Raw genomic sequence first — 13,827 nt, 5'->3', positions numbered from 1 at the left:
GCTCCCGAGCTGTGGGTCGCAGGTCAATGCATGCTACTGGCTTTGTGCTAATCGCCTCGTTCGAGATGTTCCTTTTCTCGGATACTCACGATCCTCGATTCGTAGACTAGATCATCCTGTGTCTGGTTCGAAGATTGACCATTGAGTTATTGTCAAGCGCACGCAAGTTGATGCGCGAAGATGATCTTGGCCTGTAAGAACTCCGTAGCTCTCTCTCGGAGTCATGTGAGTCTATACGTCGAGACGTGCATGTCTTGTTTCGCTCCTGTTTCCTAAGTAGGTTGTTTTACGCCTGGTCGAAGAAGAATTCCAGCACAGCACATACCCGAATCTTGCTCGAAATGCAGTCTCCGCAACATTTGCTGTCCAGACAGAAGAAGAGGTCCAAGGCTCTGTGGTGTTGCCTTGTAGCGGTCATATTGGCGATTCTGATTTTGATCATCGTGCCAACGGCGGTGGTGCTGTCCAGGAAAAATCGCAATTATCCAGATGGTCTTCCTGCCAAGGTGTTGCTTCCTCTGTATGAGTTTCCGGAGGACAGTGCCTGGGAGCCTCTGTACTCCGCGTGAGTAATATCAGTATAATATGATGCCATAGCCGATGGAGTCTGATGATTTGTAGCATCGAATCGAACTCTGACTTGGACTTCATCGTGATAATCAATCCAGATAGCGGACCTGGAGGGATGAGCACAGCGCCTGGCGCCGAGTTCTCTCCAGGAATACAGAAGCTCAACAACTACACGAATGTGCAGACAGTGGGCTATGTCCGTGAGTTTGACGCGTGAAATTGCTTGCGGCGCGTGTACTGAGCATGGACGCAGGTACGGGCTATGGCACTCGACCCGTGATGGAGATTGTGCAGGACATTGAAACGTACGCTCAATGGGCTAATGTCCATTCGAGTCTGGCGATGCACGGCATCTTTTTCGATGAGGCAGCGTACGAGTATTCGCCGGAAAATGTCGAGCATCTGTACACCATCAACCAGTTTGCCAAGAACTCGACAGGCATTCGCGAACCTCGCACGGTCAGTGTCTCACCCTTTTCTGCCCCGATCACCAACGCAACATTCACTCATCTCATCGCAGGTCATCCATAATCCGGGCATTTTGCCTGATACACGCCTGAACACCAACAACACCGATATCACCGTGACCTTTGAGCAGTCGCTGAAGGAGTTCCACAAGATGCACGCGTCACTGAAGGAATCGCCCTTCAACCGGACTTCCAGCGCGTTTATTGTGCACTCCGCAGGCTCCGCGGATCTGAAGCAGTTCGTGCCTGAGCTGAGCTACCACGCTGGATATTTGTTCGTGACGAGCAACAAGAAGGATTACTATAGCAGCTTTGGGAAGAATTGGCAGAAGTTTGTCGATGTCGTGCCCACGAACGCAAGCGCAGCCACGCGGTAGGAGGCTGATGCCGATCGTGGATGTTAGTGGCTCCCAGTGGCTGGAAATAGCCTTAGCTACTTCCTCCTCATCGAACTTAGACAATGACAACAACAACCTCATAACACAGCATCCCGCACCTCTGACAGGCATTCTGAAGCCGCCATGGGTCTCTTCTCGAGATTCAAGAGGTCTGGAAGCACCAAGTCGCCAAAGTCCACCTGCATCGTCCCCTTGTACATTTATCCTACGAACTCTGCGACATGGCAGCCACTTTATGACGCGTGAGATTACGGACGCAGACAGCTTGCACATTCACGCTGACTGGCTTGCTTAGAATCGACGAGAATCCATTACTCGACTTCGTTGTCATTGTCAACCCCAACAGCGGCCCAGGCGAATCACCATGGTGGCCCAACCTGGACTATCTGCGCGAAGTACCAAAGCTCAATGCAAGACCCAACTGCACCACACTCGGCTATGTTAGGACTGACTACTGCAATCGAGACGTCAGCGAAGTTTTGGAAGACATTCGACGTTATGCGAAGTGGCCACATGATTTTGGCGTGAAAGGTCTGCACGTCTCGGGCATATTCTTTGACGAAACACCCAACGAATCTTCACAATTCAAGACCACATTCTTGCAAAAGATCAACCATGATGTAAAGTCCGCCGATGGTATATTCGGCAGCAAATTGGTGCGACCTCATACCTTATAGAAATGGACCTCGGCTTCAGACTTACATGCTTTGTAGATCGTTCACAACCCTGGCACGCTACCAGACTCTCAACTCACCAGCAAACGGCCAGATAGCACAGCCGTGTTCGAAAATTCCTATGCACGACTTATGGGATCTGATCGCACTGAGGACAACGACTTGATCGAATACTCTCGGCAACATGCTTGCTACATGGTGCACTCGGTGCCGATAGATCGGGTCAAGGATGTCACGCACGAGGTTCGGAAGCGAGCACAATATGTCTTCGTCACAGACTCCAACGAGCGGTTCTACGAGCAATTCGGCGCCGGTTTCAAGGACTTCATCGATGCCATGTCGACCGATTGAACGACCGCTGGAGCACGAGCATGATAGTCCTTTCTTCAAATCCCTCTTGGCGGCAAAACTTAAACTTGGCCAGATTCTTTGACTTCGTCTTGGCGAATAAAACCTCCGCATGTGCATCTCGAACACAATTGCACAGCTTCAGCATCGGAAGGCCTCCTCAAGACAGTTTGCCTGATACGTCTGGTGCCAAATGTCGGACGCCCGATATGCCGCGCAGTCCTACCTTGGTACTGAACAGGGCGGGGAGCTTCCTCCCTGTCCATTAGTCCACTGCTCCTTGCACGAGCCAGTGGTCAGCTCACTATTTGTCAAACGATTGTTGAAAATCTAGCACGGTTCAAGATCATGCGGAGCTCAACAGGCTGTTTGGGCATTGGCTGCCAGTGGTCATTTGGCACCACTTCATTTCTATGTCATCTATGTTCATCCTAATCCGAAAAAGTCGTTACGCTAAATCGCCCAGGCGGCGATCACGAGAAGGTCGTCCCGTTGCAAGTCGCACCTAGACTTTGCCGACAAGACTCAACGCATTCCAAAGATCCACCGCGCAGTCATCGACAGTCTTCTGCGTTCTCCATCCAAGCTCTTGCTCTGCTAGCGCAGTCGCAGCAACACAGCTTCCAACGTCTCCGGCTCTCCTTGGCGCCATTTGAGCTGGTACCTTCTTTCCGCTGGCCCTTTCGAGCGCCGAGACACACTCAGCAACGGTCATGCCGCAGCCTGTGCCCAAGTTGAAAGCTCTGAAGGAGTCTTGTCGCTGCGGATCATTTGCGGCTGCGACTGCCGCAATGTGTCCTTGCGCGAGATCGACGACGTGAATGAAGTCTCGCACCGCGGTCCCATCACGAGTATCCCAGTCACTTCCGTAAATGTCCAGAGCTGGTCGGATGCCTGTCATTGCTTCTGCAATCACCGGGAAAAGATTGGTCGCTTTCATGCGAGGATTCTCGCGCAAGAGACCCGAAGCATGACAACCTACGGGATTGAAGTACCGCAGAGCCGTGATTCGCATGGAGGGATCAGACTTGGCGACATCGGCGAGAATGGCTTCGGCCATGTACTTTGTCCGTCCATATGGATTGGTGATACCAGTAATGCCGTTGGCCCGCACGCGCTCCATACCATCTTCTTCTGTATACTTTTCGTCGAAATGCACCAGGTCATCTTCTCGAAGCGGCTTGCCAAGATTGGCTTTGCCGCCATATACTGTGGCAGAAGAAGAGAACACGAAGTTCTTGATACCATTCAGCTGCACTATCTCAAGAAGATCAATGAGGCCTGCAATGTTGTTCTTGTAGTACGCCAGCGGCTTCTCTATGGACTCCGACACCGACTTGAAGGCCGCGAAGTGGATGACACCCGTGATCTTGGATTGACAGGCCTCGTACATATTGAACACATGCTTCATCGCGGAAGTCCGGTAATCAAGCTTGTGAAACCGAAGCGTCGGATTGACCAGTCCCCGTTGGTGACAGTAGTCCTTGGCCAGGAGTTTTATTCGGTCCAGGACATTGATGTACGAATTCGAGAGGTCGTCTACCACGATCACGTTGTAGCCTTCCTGAAGGAGCTCGAGGGTGGTGTGCGATCCAATGTACCCGAGTCCACCGACCACCATAACATACTGCTTATTGTCGTGGGCTGGAAGTTGCTCCTGGACCGGCTCAACTGCTTGAAGAACCTGCGGCGAAAAATAGTCAAAGCTCTCTGTAAGAGCGAATCCTGGAGTGTTGGGCCTTGATGAGAACGCTGTGGAGTGTCCGCCGCTATCCAAGCTGTCCAGTGACAGCAGGGATGAACTGGAAGAGACTGATCGTAATGTGGCTGGCATGATATTGTTTCTGTCTGGTCAACGTTTATGTTCCGTCCTCAGCGATGTGGAAATGAATTCTTTGTTGGTCTGACATCAGCTCGAGAGAGACCGTAGCAGACTACACTACTTAACAACAGTCTCTCCTGTGGCAAATCGCCAAAAGGCCGAACATCCAGGGCCAGACATCAGCGCTGGACGATCTTCGCTCCTTCAACATTTCCAATTCAATCGTAGGGTCCGAGAGGCTGTGCCGATTGAGTGGAGGAGGGTCTCGGTTCTGGATCAGCTCGGTGCCTGTCTACCCCCGCTAGATAACGGTATCTGAAGGTCCACGGCAGAAGAAGCATCTTTGTGGTTCTTCTTCCACACTTGTGCGTATCCGAAACCGTGCAGCAGCTCCCAACAACTATCTTCGCCGCAAAGGCAATCACACCCGGAACATTAGGGCTCTGTACCCTGCCAGAGAAGCAAAATTTCGATGCACCAGCCGTCCACCGTCATCAACGAATGACCTTTCGCCAGTTACTTCGTCGAGTTGGCTCCGTTCGCGCGTAGATGGAAACGAGACCGCTCGTCAGAAAGCAATGAATGTCAATCTGTCGACATTATTCTAGCCCGTGATTTACATTGGCTAAAAAATAATCTGGATTCCAAATAAGCGAGCTTTCCTAAGTCTTTGGCATCGTTATTCAAGAATCATATGCTAGTCTGTTCACTCGCCAGATACGAGAGCGAGCTGGCCACCCGTGCCACGATAGACTCGACGCCAGCTTCACCTCGTCCTCTTTTGCAACAAAGCTGGAGCCAGAAATGCTCCTGTGGCTAGTGCCTATGAGCTTGGGCAATACCGACACCAAACGGTAGTCCGGCGCTTGAGCCGATGAAACATGGAAGACCAAAGCTGTGAGATCTCGAGCGTCGCCTCATCATGGTCCGGCTTACGAATTCAAGTCCTCTGAGCTTTACAGTGGCCACTTTCACTGACTTTTGCCCAATGCAAGGCTTTACAAGCACGTGTGAGATGCATTATCGCTCGCGAGTACTGTAGCGGATCCTCCAACGTTTACCTCTGCATGTTTTGGGCGCGCATAGTATGACTGTAGATGTCTTTAAAAGCTAATCAGCTTATGGCCCCGACCTCGAAGTCTGCTATCTACAGGTGTCACCGTACACTTTGAATCGCCAAGCCGCGTCACGATTGAGCTCGAGTTCCCTGCAATCTCACAACTAGCTGGATGACGCAGTTCTTTCGACTGTGTCGATGCGAATCATAAGACCGGCGAAGAAGCTCGATCTAGTTGAGTGAGCTCAACCCGTAAAAGGAAGGGCATTTACAGTTGATCATTGGGCTTGCCCAAAAGGGAGAGGCAACTCCTGGTACACGAACACCAACAAAACAGACCCACAGAGGCGAGACTCTCTCACATGAAGTGAGCTGTCCTGGACTCCTCTGCTTGGGTCGTACGAGTACGAGCTGTGATGTTCAAAATTCCGCTCTGAGCCGAGTGGTCCACTGTTCTTGGTAGAGCGTGAAGCAACCACTCCCATATCAATCAAAAGTCAATTGTTGGCCTCAGGCATTGAATCTCGCCCTTTGACACGAGCCGGACACTTCTAGCCTGATCCACTGGACTATCGAGATCCCCACTGCTACCAACACGTGGACCAAATGCATGCAGCCGAAGAACGCGCAGCTGATTGTCAGCACTTCTGGGAGTGGGCGAGCGACGCGCACACTTTATTGAGTCTGCCACGAAGGGGTTTTCTCGATGCCCATTGTCACTATTCTTGGCTTTGCCTTTCAGCTTTTTGTCAACACTCCTGCAATCAGGTCCGAGAGATGCCGATAATTTGTGTCCCCGCGCCAAAGAGTACGCAGCCATGAGCCCGCCAGAGACCGAGAAGGATGAATGTCTTCCCTCGTTGTTTCCCACCACGCTCTCAAGCCATTAGTCTCTCGTTGCAGAATACACGCCCTGCTACGAAGACGCTGGGTAAACCACACATCGAGCGTCTTCAGTGGGAGTTTGCTATCTTGTAACTGCCATCATGCTGATCAATCGGCTGTTACACCTCGCCATCCTTTTCGCAGGCTTGGCTGAAGGACAGAGGACTACGACGACCAGAACGACAACCGTCAGGACTACATCCACCTCGACTGCCCTCACAGCATCGAATACTAGATATGGTTGCGGATGCGTCTCTCCAACAAATTCTCTTCGCTCAACATCACGAAGCGGAATCACCACGATCACTACAGCTTTTCAGCCTACCGCCACATTCGCTTGTAACTGTCGTTCTACTGGTCTGGTGTCGACGACTAGATCGAGCACTACCAGAACGTCTAGCACACGGTAAGCTCCCCACTCAATGCCCTTCGTGTAGCCAATCCAACCCAACGAACTTAGGTGGGCTAACCCTGAGCAGCACCTCTAGCACTAAGTCTGCAACTACCAGCTCAAGGTCATCTACGACCTCCGTCGTACCATCTTCAACGCCTTCCCAGAATGCCACTGTCGGCGGTCAGAGCGTTCGAAACACTATCTTAGTCCTAGCTCGCAACTCCATTGATGCCGAGCTCGCGTACTCGGGTTTTCAAGGCTATGGAATCCCTTATGAGGTTCTCGTAGTTCCTCAATCGGGCGTGTCGCTACCAGCGCTGAACTCTTCTGCCACCGAAGGCAATTATGGAGGCTTCATCATCGTCAGCGAGCTGTCGTATCAGAACTCGGCTGGAAATTGGGTGAGCGGTCTCACAGATGCGCAGTTCACGGCCATCTACAGTTATCAGAAAGCATTCGGCGTTCGTATGACAAGACTGGACACATATCCTTGGTCGGCTTTCGGGGCAGTATCACTCGGCACTAGCGGTGGCTGTTGTGACTACAACGTCGAGCAGCAGATCAGTTTTACCAACACCAGCGGCTTCCCCACTGCCAATGTCAAGACTGACGCGGGTATGAGTACAAAGGCTATCTGGCACTACCCGGCACAGATCACGGATCCCAAAACTACATGGGAGATCGCAAGCTTCGGCCCTTCCTCTGACGGCAAGTTCAGCAGCAAGAGCACTGCTGCGGTTATCAACGACTTTGACGGCCGACAGCAGATGGTCTTCTTCACCGGCTGGGCCTCAGAATGGTCTGCAACTTCAACTTACCTCCAACATGCCTACATTCACTGGATGACTCGTGGTCTCTTCGTTGGCGCTCGCAAGATCTACCTCTCTGGACAAATTGATGATGTCCACTTGCGAACGCAGACGTATTCGCCACTGAACAACTACTATCGTAGCGACCCTCAGGATTACAAGATGCATGCTGAATGGCAAGACAACCTCAACTCTCGCCTGCCAGCTGGGTCAAATTTCTTCCTCGAGCTCGGCCATAATGGTAATGGAGACATTATTGCTGCCACAAATGGAACCAACAACGGCGCTGTCTGCAAACCAAACACTGCCATCTACTACATCCCGAATGACAGTACGGCACTTGAGTACCAGAAACCACTGGGTACTGGTAAATCGGTGTGGCCGACGACACCCACGAATTACACTTGGACCGTGGCTTGTGCATCGAAGGATGCCCTCGCAGAGTGGTTTATGGATCCCCTCAATCGTGACCATTTCGCACATGTTTCTCACACCTTCACCCACCTCCATCAGAACAACGCCACTTATGATGACATCTACAAAGAGATCCTCTTCAACAAAGTCTGGATGGAGCAGCTTGGTATATCTAAAGCAAAGAACTACTCTCCTGGAGGCCTCATCCCACCCGCCATCACCGGTCTACACAACGGCGATGCGATGCGAGCGTGGGCAGACAATGGTATTAGATCTGCCGTGGGCGATAACTCCCGTCCAGTCCTGCGCAACACAAAGTCTGACATGCTGCCACTCATTTCCACGACAGCCAACAACGGCTTCGACGGAATGGTCATCCTACCTCGCTGGCCCACAAAGATCTACTACGACTGCGATACCCCAGACTGCACCACTAAGGAATGGACGGATCTCTTTGGTGGAACTGGCTCATTCACCGATCTGATGGAGTCAGAAAAGAGCATCACCACTCGCTATCTCATGGGCCTTCATCATGATCTGTACATGTTCCATCAAGCCAACATGCGCGTCCACGATTTACCTGTCGCAACTGTAGGCTCACAGACAAGGCAGATGTCTCTCGTTCAAATCTGGGTCGAGACAGTCACGCAGGAAATGGCGCGTTTGACAAACTGGCCGATCGTCACATTGAAGCACGATGACATCGCGCAAAGGTTCCTTCAGAGGATGGCAAGAGAGCAATGCGAGCCCAACCTGGTGTATCGCTACAATCAGGATGGATCACGTATCACGGGTGTGACTGTCTCTGCGAAGGGAAATTCCTGCTCGGCACCGATTCCTGTCACATTCCCGGGTGCAGCAAGTGGCGGAAGTGCGACTGATGACAAACTGGGCTCAGAGCCTTTGATCAAGTGGGTTACCTTGAGTGGCAGCACGCAGACTTATACTCTTGCTACACCAGTTCCCGTGAGGGCATAAAAGCGTCATTGTATCGTTTGCATACCTACCTTCCAAGCGCGGCGTTATTGGGTCAAGATGGAAAAACTTACATAGCTTCAACATCATCTCCAAATCTTGCCATGGGCTTCTTGACACCGAACACGATAATTTTGGTTGGTAAATTCACGCCTCGTCAGATTCTGTTGTAGACATCTTGGTACTATCAGTTGGCCACATCACGCTTCACTTCTTAGTTACAAACGTGGAAGCCAGAAAAGTAGAGATAACAAAATCTAGCATTCATTAGAGACTGCTTACAAGGGTCAAGAAATATATAATGATTGACACGAAGCTAGCCACAATGCTACTGCTTCTCCACTTCTCTTCGACTCCACCGATGCTTGGGCATGATAGCCACTACATGTACACATTAATATCTGTTGCGTTCTGCGATCATAGTCTAGATCTCGTTGCAGATGACACCTTGACCAGCCTGTAGAAGAATGTTAGCTTGCAAATTGCAGAGAGGGAAAATCATCTCAGACTTACAAGTGGGATCAGACAGCAAGCGGCAGTTGTGCCAGTGGCAGCGCACTGTCCGACAAAGTTCTTCTGGGAGGTGATGGTGTTGGGGACTGTTTTAGTGTCAGTAATGCAAACTTGTATCAGTCAATGCAATGTGAGGATTTACCATTGCCACAGCTCAGGCCAGCCAAACCGAGGACGTTGGTCGCGCAGCATTGGGCGAAGTAGCCGCTTGGGCAGACCATTGCTTGGCCACCGCCATAGCCTCCATTGTTGCCGCCATTGTTGCCGCCGTTGTTACCGCCGTTGTTACCACCTCCATTCTCGCCACCGTTCTCACCACCATTCTCGCCGCCGTTCTCGCCACCATTCTCGCCGCCGTTGTTTCCGCCATTGTTGCCGCCGTTGTTACCTCCGTTGTTGCCGCCACCATAGCCGCCTCCGTAGCCTCCCTTAGAGGAGCCACCACCAAGGCTACCGAGGGACAAGAGACCGCCTTGGCGAGTCTCAAGGGCCATCGGGCTGGCGACTGCAACAGCAGCAAGGGCGATGAGAGAGAACTTCATTTTGTCGTTGGTATATTTGTCGTGAAGGAATGTATAGGTTGAATGAAGAGAAGTGCTTTTGGAGAAAGAAGTAGACTGTTGATTGCTGGAACTGCTGAGTGATGATGGACGATTCTGAGGCCATGGTGTCTGCTGTTATATATTTCTCTTAAGGCGCCCTTCTTCCTGAATAGGAACACTCGTCTCCGAGCATCCGGTCTGTCTGTGATATTGCTAGTCAGTTCCGTCGTGTATCCGAGAAGTATATGCGACTTTACGAGGTGCGAATGTGCACCTGGTTGTTGCCGTGCGTTGTATGTTGGGCGCAGTTATGCTTCTTGTGATGAAACGGGATAGTGCTCGTGACAATGCATGATCGCCATGACTTGGCCCGTAAGGAAGCATTAGGCGTTCTTCTAACCGGATTTGGACATGCGGGCACAGTTTGGCCCGTATTCGCAACTTTCGAGGCCACTCGAGCGACTGTACGAAGACATTTACCTCATTAATTACCATGTCGTCCGCGGCTTAGGAAGATGTCTATCGCAACTGCAGTAGGATCGTACGCCCCGTAGACGAATCAATGCTGCTCAAGACTGGAGCCGGAACTGTTCGGCATTCACAACTGTCGCTAACGTGTGACAGACGTGACATATGCGTCTGCCAATGTGAAGAACGAGGGCTTGCGTAGGACGTTCAGGCGAGAATCTGGCGCGTGGCAAATACGTCAGTTGCACCCAGCAATTTCCGTGCGCGTGTGCCTAAACGCAAGTGCGTTGTTGATAGAAGGAATACGCTGCCGTAGTATGACAGGCCTGCTGATTCATTGCCGCAACCCGCTCTCCTGCAGCAGCAAAGGAATCCATCGACTCCGCAAGCTTTTGCAGCAATTCCGGATGAGAGTTGCAATGTGACGCGACTATTGCTTCGCTGCCCGGTGGCCAAAGGCAAGCGGAATATTGCAGTATTTGGTGGCGTCTGGTGCGTTGCTTTCAGGCAGCACTGAGGCTCTTCAGGACCTGCGCATCGAGAGAGATGGAATGGACTCCTGCCTCTCGCAGTTCAGTGCGAGTCTTGGACAGGCTCGTCTCGTCTTGCATCACAGCTTTTGTGCCTTCCTCAATTACAAAGACTTCGTAACCATGCTCAACCGCATCAATTGCCGTAGACTTGACGCAAAAATCATGGGCCAGACCAACCACGAAAACGTGGGTGGTGCCTGCATTCTTCAACGTGGCATCGAGGTTGCTCATACTGACCCTCGGACTTCGGAATGGAGGACCAAACCCAGAGTAGGATTCTACGCGAGGATCTTCACCTTTGCTGATGACATCCGACAGCTTGTGCTTGTGCAATTCTGGGATGAGTTCCGCGCCCGATGTGCCTTGGACGCAATGATCCGGCCAGAGCAGCCTGTGGTAACGTCAGCGTTCAGAGGAGGCGCTGCTGTGCTGTAAACTTGTAGCATCTGACTCACGTGGTTTGCGATTCCGACGTATTCTCCGGGCTGGTAATGGTATGTGACGATGTGAACGGCTGAGTGCCTGGGTGATTTGATGCAAAGGAAATGTGATCCTGAGGATGATAGTCCTTCGTGCCCACCTTGATCACAAATCCGGGCCAATCCAACAGATCGTTAACGACAGACGCAACTTCTCTGCCCCCTTTGACTGCAAGTGAGCCGTTTGGCTCGCAGAAGTCCTCTTGCATGTCCACTACAATCAGCGCTGCCTTGAAAGGGGCCATACTTTCGCGCTCTGAGAACGGCTGACGGCGGTGATGGCCTCTCCGATCACGACAACCCGGTCGAGCGCGAGTCAGCAAAGCCGTTGCCGTGAGTTTGACGCGGCGCCGAGCTGGACGGCGGCTGTGGCCTTAATCTTGGACCGTTTCACTCTAATTGCTGTGCGGAAAGTGACAGAAACCTCGCAGTCTTCAAAGAGCCCCCGGATCGTGCGTGTTGAGTCCGAGACGTCGAGTGTTGTAGTGCCTTGATGTCGATGTGGTGCAACGGTGGGTTGTCCGAGGTCGTGTGGAAACGGAAACGCAATGGAGTGGAAGGACGGGATGTGGGCCCGGGCCGGCTCTTGGCATTCACTTCGTTGCTGCTGCTGCTGCTGCTGCTGCTCTGCCCTCCTTATCACCTTTTGCTCATCTGTCCATATCTGAAGTCATCACTTTATGACTTCTTGTCACTCTCCGGACGTTCCGCACACTTCTGTGCAGACGAGGTGAAACACTAGGCTGCGCGCTTCTGCGAGCGCTGTCTGTGACCACAGACGATCAGCATCCAGTGCGCGATGTCGTTCTCAGGGTCATTAGTCGGATAACAGTAATATGGCAAACCCCTTAGGAAGCGGGGCCATGTCCTGTGCAGAAGAGACTCTGGTCTTAGTACTGGACTTTTTGGCTCGTATCGGAGGAGGATGATTGCACGCAGAACAGTTGTACGAAATCTCCAGGGCCAGCTCAGCATCTCACGCCGCTAGAGCCGTCAAGTTCTGGAGAATAATCTTGTTCAGAGGCCGAGAAATTTCGAATATTGGAGAGAACTTGATGTTCACTGTGATGATGTGCTTCACATACCACAAGACTTGGAATAGCACTCGTTTTCAGCGAGGACACTTCATCGGGCATTGGCGACTGGCTGCTTAGCGCACAACTCTCTCGAACTATCAGAGGCAATATGTGGTTCTGGAATGTTGATCAGCAACACCCTCCTCACCTCTGAAAAAGGTCATCATGGTTTGAGCCCGACGCATCGACACGATGTGGCTCAGTACTGAAGCATGCAGAAAGAAGGAGAGAGCCGTTCGAGGCACGTGGCAGCAAAACACGCGAAATGTCATTTCAGGCCCGAAGGCGCTCTGCTATAAGCTCAATGGTCTATGGCATAGATGTCAGTCGTCTGATGGCATACTTCAGAGCGAGGGAAGCAGAGTCACTCACAGAAGCGATGGTATCTATGCCTACCACTTGCTCAGCCCACCATGGCCTGCGGCCGCCACCTCGTCGCTGAGGCACTCGTACCGAGTGTGCGTCCACTCGGTGTCGCAGCGGTCGCAGGCCTCGTGGCCCGGTGCTGGCTGGCGCTGCGGCAGGAATTAACTGGGTTTTATGCTTGAGATTTCTCGAAGATCACATGCCTCGGCGATCTGCGTGTTGCAGTAGCTCGTGCCTCCTGCTTCTTGTGCTTTGTTGCACATGGGTGGTTTGGTGGGGCTTGGGTGAATGGAGTCAGTGTTCGTTCAGCATATGATGTGCTTCCAGGTGAATGTCTTACTAGGTGGTGTAGGTGACATCGTCACCTTCTTCCTTGCACTCGACGAGTATGATGTTGTGGCACATCTACACATATGGTCAGTTCACACTTGCTAAATTTACTTCTGCAGCTTCAGGCAAAATTCGAGGAGTAAAGGCAAGGGAGTGCCGAATTGCTCAGACAACGAGATGACATCGTGGCCGAGTCTCGAGGGATCCTGAACGAATCACTCTGGCGGACGCCCAACATGAGCAGCATTCGCAGGAAGACATTGTCTTGCTTGGACGGTTTACTCTTCGTGAGAGAGCCCCAAGATCTTCTCGCTCAAGATTGTGAGAGCGTGCACCGACTTGGCCCAGTGTCTCAACAGGTTCGAATGGGACATGTTTTTGCTTGGTAGGGTGGGTGCTGCTTCGCAGTGGCGAACCAGCGATTCGAGCGACTTACGTTGATGGTGGTTGGCACTATCGAGTCGTGTCAGTCAGTAGCATGGCCAAGGCAACTTGAGGTTCAGCCCATAGCACGGATTTCACGCAGGCAGGGGTTTGGTCGACTTACAGGAGCGGAAGTGGTGATGTGTGAGGCCCTTCAAGGCAGAAAAGTCAGCAATTGCTCGCGAACACCCCAATTGCCCGGTCTGACTAGTCGGATTACCAATTGCCTGGCTTCTGAATGAAGAAAAGGAGGTACCTTACAATTCTTTCAGTGATGTGGTGAG

At 51.9% G+C, this 13,827-nt stretch overlaps 5 protein-coding genes across 7 annotated transcripts; 2 read left to right on the top strand and 3 right to left on the bottom strand.

Moving 5' to 3' along the window:
- Positions 1-341: 341 nt before the first annotated feature.
- CKM354_000526000 (uncharacterized protein) lies at positions 342-2,460 on the top strand (the record flags this gene model as incomplete). 3 transcript variants are annotated; one of them, XM_044800529.1, is made up of 6 exons in its annotated part: positions 342-565; positions 622-770; positions 824-1,029; positions 1,091-1,410; positions 1,731-2,091; positions 2,149-2,460. In XM_044800529.1, 6 exons carry the CDS (start codon positions 342-344, stop codon positions 2,458-2,460), a joined length of 1,572 nt encoding a protein of 523 aa, XP_044656464.1. The 3 variants fall into 3 exon arrangements, with proteins under 3 accessions (XP_044656464.1, XP_044656466.1, XP_044656465.1); XM_044800531.1 differs by lacking the exons at positions 1,731-2,091; positions 2,149-2,460 and having other exon boundaries at positions 1,091-1,414; XM_044800530.1 differs by lacking the exons at positions 342-565; positions 622-770; positions 824-1,029; positions 1,091-1,410 and adding an exon at positions 1,559-1,677.
- A 502-nt stretch (positions 2,461-2,962) lies between these two features.
- CKM354_000525900 (uncharacterized protein) lies at positions 2,963-4,291 on the bottom strand (the record flags this gene model as incomplete). The annotated part of the gene is made up of 1 exon (XM_044800528.1): positions 2,963-4,291. One exon carries the CDS (start codon positions 4,289-4,291, stop codon positions 2,963-2,965), a length of 1,329 nt encoding a protein of 442 aa, XP_044656463.1.
- A 2,031-nt stretch (positions 4,292-6,322) lies between these two features.
- CKM354_000525800 (uncharacterized protein) lies at positions 6,323-8,816 on the top strand (the record flags this gene model as incomplete). Its single annotated transcript, XM_044800527.1, has 2 exons — positions 6,323-6,627; positions 6,701-8,816. 2 exons carry the CDS (start codon positions 6,323-6,325, stop codon positions 8,814-8,816), a joined length of 2,421 nt encoding a protein of 806 aa, XP_044656462.1.
- A 421-nt stretch (positions 8,817-9,237) lies between these two features.
- On the bottom strand, positions 9,238-9,868 carry CKM354_000525700 (uncharacterized protein; the record flags this gene model as incomplete). The annotated part of the gene is made up of 3 exons (XM_044800526.1): positions 9,238-9,270; positions 9,327-9,412; positions 9,469-9,868. 3 exons carry the CDS (start codon positions 9,866-9,868, stop codon positions 9,238-9,240), a joined length of 519 nt encoding a protein of 172 aa, XP_044656461.1.
- Positions 9,869-10,839: 971 nt separating this feature from the next.
- CKM354_000525600 (nicotinamidase) lies at positions 10,840-11,593 on the bottom strand (the record flags this gene model as incomplete). The annotated part of the gene is made up of 2 exons (XM_044800525.1): positions 10,840-11,260; positions 11,325-11,593. The coding sequence occupies 2 exons, from the start codon at positions 11,591-11,593 to the stop codon at positions 10,840-10,842; spliced, it is 690 nt and encodes a 229-aa protein (XP_044656460.1).
- Between the last annotated feature and the right edge of the window lie 2,234 nt (positions 11,594-13,827).

The sequence above is a fragment of the Cercospora kikuchii genome (assembly GCF_019650295.1).
Source record: "Cercospora kikuchii DNA, contig_00003, whole genome shotgun sequence".
NCBI lineage: Eukaryota > Fungi > Ascomycota > Dothideomycetes > Mycosphaerellales > Mycosphaerellaceae > Cercospora > Cercospora kikuchii.
Note: the sequence above shows the minus strand (reverse complement) of the source record. Positions and strands in the feature narration are given on the sequence as shown.